This window comes from Chlorocebus sabaeus, chromosome 14 (assembly GCF_047675955.1).
Source record: "Chlorocebus sabaeus isolate Y175 chromosome 14, mChlSab1.0.hap1, whole genome shotgun sequence".
Classification (NCBI taxonomy): Eukaryota; Metazoa; Chordata; class Mammalia; order Primates; family Cercopithecidae; genus Chlorocebus; species Chlorocebus sabaeus.
This window is the reverse complement of record NC_132917.1, coordinates 92,195,782-92,199,462: the sequence shown is the minus strand read 5'-3', so window position 1 is coordinate 92,199,462 and position 3,681 is coordinate 92,195,782. Positions and strand designations below refer to the sequence as shown.

Below are 3,681 nucleotides of genomic sequence, written 5' to 3'. Positions count from 1 at the left end.
GGGGGCTCCCACTCTTAGGAATAATTCCATTGTTTCATTTTGTGGCATCAGAGATGAGTCATTGGCCCTGAATAAGTCCTATAATGTTTCTCAACTCAGTATCTGTGACTATATTTCCTGCTCTTCAAAGCTTAGCATGTCCTCATTTTTCAGGGTGCTTGGATAAGTCTTAGCCATGCTGTTCACATAAAGAGTCACTAAATCCTCTGGCATCAGGAACTAGAAAATATCCTGAGTGTTGGGCAGTCCCAGCCCTAGTGAGGCAGAACTTCCTTCTTTGCCCATGTGGATAAAAGGCCTGGGCCCTGTTACAGCCTGTCAGAAAACCCAAATGCAGCAGAAGCCATAGTTCATAATGGTAGGGATACAGGGTCCTTCGTAACAGATTATCAGTGTGGCCTATGTTGGAAAGTCTGGTGACCCCTGATTTTGTCTTGCTTCCGGGTCTTTGACTTTGGCACTCTTTGTCATATTAGAGTTCCTGGGCCTAGGCCTGAGCAGGATTCATAGGTGCAGCTGCTTTTGCTGGAGATAGACTGCATCCAAGAAAGGAAGTGTGCTGAGTGAGTTCTGGGAGTAGAGATTCTGACTGGGGTCACCGCTGGGCTGGCCACCAGTCTTCCTTCTGACCCAGGGTTAAACTGTGGCTTGGGACTGACACCGGTCCTCTCTTGGGGTCGGTCTGCACATAAAAGGACTCCTATCCTTGGCAGTTCTGAAACAACACCACCACAATGGTAAAAGGTAAAGATCCTCAAGCAAGGGCAAAAAATTGACAAGGGGGTGATATTCTGTGCTCTCATTCTTACTAATTTACATTTTGACTTTCTCAACAGTGTCGAAAAGTGAAATGCCTCTGCCGGGGAGCATTCAGGATATCAATCATCGGGTGTGGGTTCTTCAGGACCAGATCCTCATAGCAGTCCCGAGGAAGGACAGTGTGTCTCCAGGTGAGTAGCCACAGTCTGCCAAAGGCAGCTCCTTTGGCCAGTGCTGTTTTGTGTTTGGTGCTCAGACTTTATTCCACAGTGGGCTTGTTAACTGGGCATATCTACAGAGAGGAGCATCTCACAGACGATAATGAACAGAGGGTGAGAATAAGGTTGTTCTGGGACTATGGTCATGAAGTCAGAGGAGAGAGAGAAGGCTTAAGGGAGACTGAAGGAAGGGTCAGCCTATGATAAACAGTGGAAGACATATTCTGAGATACTTCAAGGAGTAAGAGTAGGACAAAAGAGAGTAATCTATGGGAAGACCAGTTTTTGAATCCATGAAAGACTGATTTTTCTAATGGAAAGTGTTCCCCAGACATAGGATGGGTGTTTGGGTTAGGTGGTGGGTGGCGAGGTGACCACTCTGTGAGGGCACTGTGAGTGTCAGTTAGCAGATTCCCTTAAAACTGTGGCTCAGAGATACTGCCCTGGAAATGGCACCTGAACACCACTTTTCACCTCGCGTTCCCAGTCACTATTGCCTTAATCTCATGCCGACATGTGGAGACCCTTGAGAAAGACAGAGGGAACCCCATCTACCTGGGACTGAATGGGCTCAATCTCTGCTTGATGTGTGCTAAGGACGGGGACCAGCCCACACTGCAGCTGAAGGTGAGTGTGGAAGACAGGTCCTGCCATTTATTTGATGGAAACTTAGATTTTAGGATCTTTTAAAAGACAATGTACTTATTATGCTCATGCATTTTTATTTTTGGTTTCCTTGGGGTTGTATATGTTATGAAAGACTAAGAAAAGTTGCAGGGATGTTTTGAAACAAACCTACTGAAATGACTTATTATTTTAATTTGCAAAAATACTATTAATTTGGCAAGGAAGATGTCTAACTTCAATAGAACACACACACATAGAGTAAAATCAGCAAACATTTTAGCAGTTAATTATCACAAAGTAGATGAACTTATTAAAACATCTTTTTGGCAAAAAATACATTGCAACTTTAAGTGAGCAAACATAATTCTCTGTAACAAATACTTTAATAATTGCAATTTTCTATTATTAAAAAGAGATAGTTACAGCAGGCCTCTGTGTACCACAGGAACTCTCTTGACTCTTTTCACTAAACAAGCATAGGCAGACACTCAATTTGATGACAAGATAGAAAACAGTGTTTTTCAGCCAAGGGTGATTTTGCTCCATGGACATTTGTCAATGTCTGGAGATGTTTTGGTTGTGGCAACCTGGGATGGGGGTGTGATACTTACATTTATTGGGTAGATGGCAGGGATGCTGCTAAACATCCTATATTATACAGGACAGACCGTGACAACAAAGAATCATCTTGCCTAAAATGTCAATAGTGCGGAACCCTGACAGAAAATAACTATGCTTTAATTTGAAATTTATAGTAACTGTTACATAAATATTCTTTAGGTTTCTGTTTCTGAACAACAAATATAACGGCTCAATCAATGTTTTGTATTCTCAAAAACTTTCATGCCAACACACTTTTCAGAGCCTCACATTAAGAGCCACTGAAATTTGTAGCCTGAGTTTCAACCATAATCTTAACATACAGAAAATAATTTAAGATGTGTGATTTTTAATCCCATAATATGAAACAGAGGCCTCCAAGCTGCTTCAATGAGTAGGGAATGCTATCTTTGGGCATGGAATATCCCAAATAGTGTGTAAAGAATGTGAAACATTCAAACGGTATGTTTCTTGCTCGTGTCTCCTTCGCACCCTTCAGGAAAAGGATATAATGGATTTGTACAACCAACCCGAGCCTGTGAAGTCCTTTCTCTTCTACCACAGCCAGAATGGCAGGAACTCCACCTTTGAGTCTGTGGCCTTCCCTGGTTGGTTCATCGCTGTCAGCTCTGAAGGAGGCTGTCCTCTTATCCTTACCCAAGAACTGGGGAAAGCCAACACTACTGACTTTGGGTTAACTATGCTGTTTTAAGGTCAGTTGGGTTTGGAGGTTGGTCTCCATGCAGAGAAAATCTTAGTATAATCTTAGCCTGGAATGGGCAGGGAGAATTTGTTATTGGACTTGCCACCTAAGAATATCTTGCTGCCTCCCAACATATTCATGCAGTGACCTAAGTGCTGGACTGGGTCCCTCTCCCTGGGGCCATGTGGAAAATAGTACAGGGAAATTGAGGGCCTTTCCATGAGTAGGTGGCTGAAATATATTACAAAAATAATAAAGAAAGCTCTACTTAACATACTTGCTAATAATTCTCCAAGTAAAAATGAGGGTGGTGACTCTTGAATTTTAAGTCCAGGTCTCTGGATTTTCAGATACATTCCTCTGTGATGGAGTATCAAGACCTTTTGGATTTTGACAAGGAGAAGCAGATATAAATGTTCCATCAGAAAGAGGAGACCGAAAAGAAAGCTGCGCCGCTCCTGGTCTTGGCTTACATCTCAGTGAAGTTACATATGCTGATGCTGGCTTGGGTGAAGAACTGCTGTGGTTTATGAAGCTTTCATCTAAAGTGTTATCACTGGACTTCAAAAGCATTAAATTTGTGAAATAAAAATTTTGTCATCTCAGTGGCTCTTTTATGAATCAAATGGCTTTAATGGAATATTGTGGTTATAATATCGACTCCTTGCATTTCTAAGGAGTTTTATAGTTTGTAAAGCAGGCTTACATGAAGGTTCTTGTTTCTAAGAAGAACCAGTAGGACTGTTGGGGAAGGTGATATCTTCCTAAACTTGG

At 42.1% G+C, this 3,681-nt stretch overlaps 1 protein-coding gene across 1 annotated transcript; it reads left to right on the top strand.

Moving 5' to 3' along the window:
• Nucleotides 1-320: 320 nt before the first annotated feature.
• On the top strand, nucleotides 321-3,012 carry IL36A (interleukin 36 alpha). Its single transcript, XM_008008418.3, has 4 exons — nucleotides 321-744; nucleotides 837-950; nucleotides 1,465-1,604; nucleotides 2,704-3,012. The coding sequence occupies exons 1-4, from the start codon at nucleotides 735-737 to the stop codon at nucleotides 2,914-2,916; spliced, it is 477 nt and encodes a 158-aa protein (XP_008006609.3). The 5' UTR covers nucleotides 321-734; the 3' UTR covers nucleotides 2,917-3,012.
• The last annotated feature ends 669 nt before the right edge of the window (nucleotides 3,013-3,681 follow it).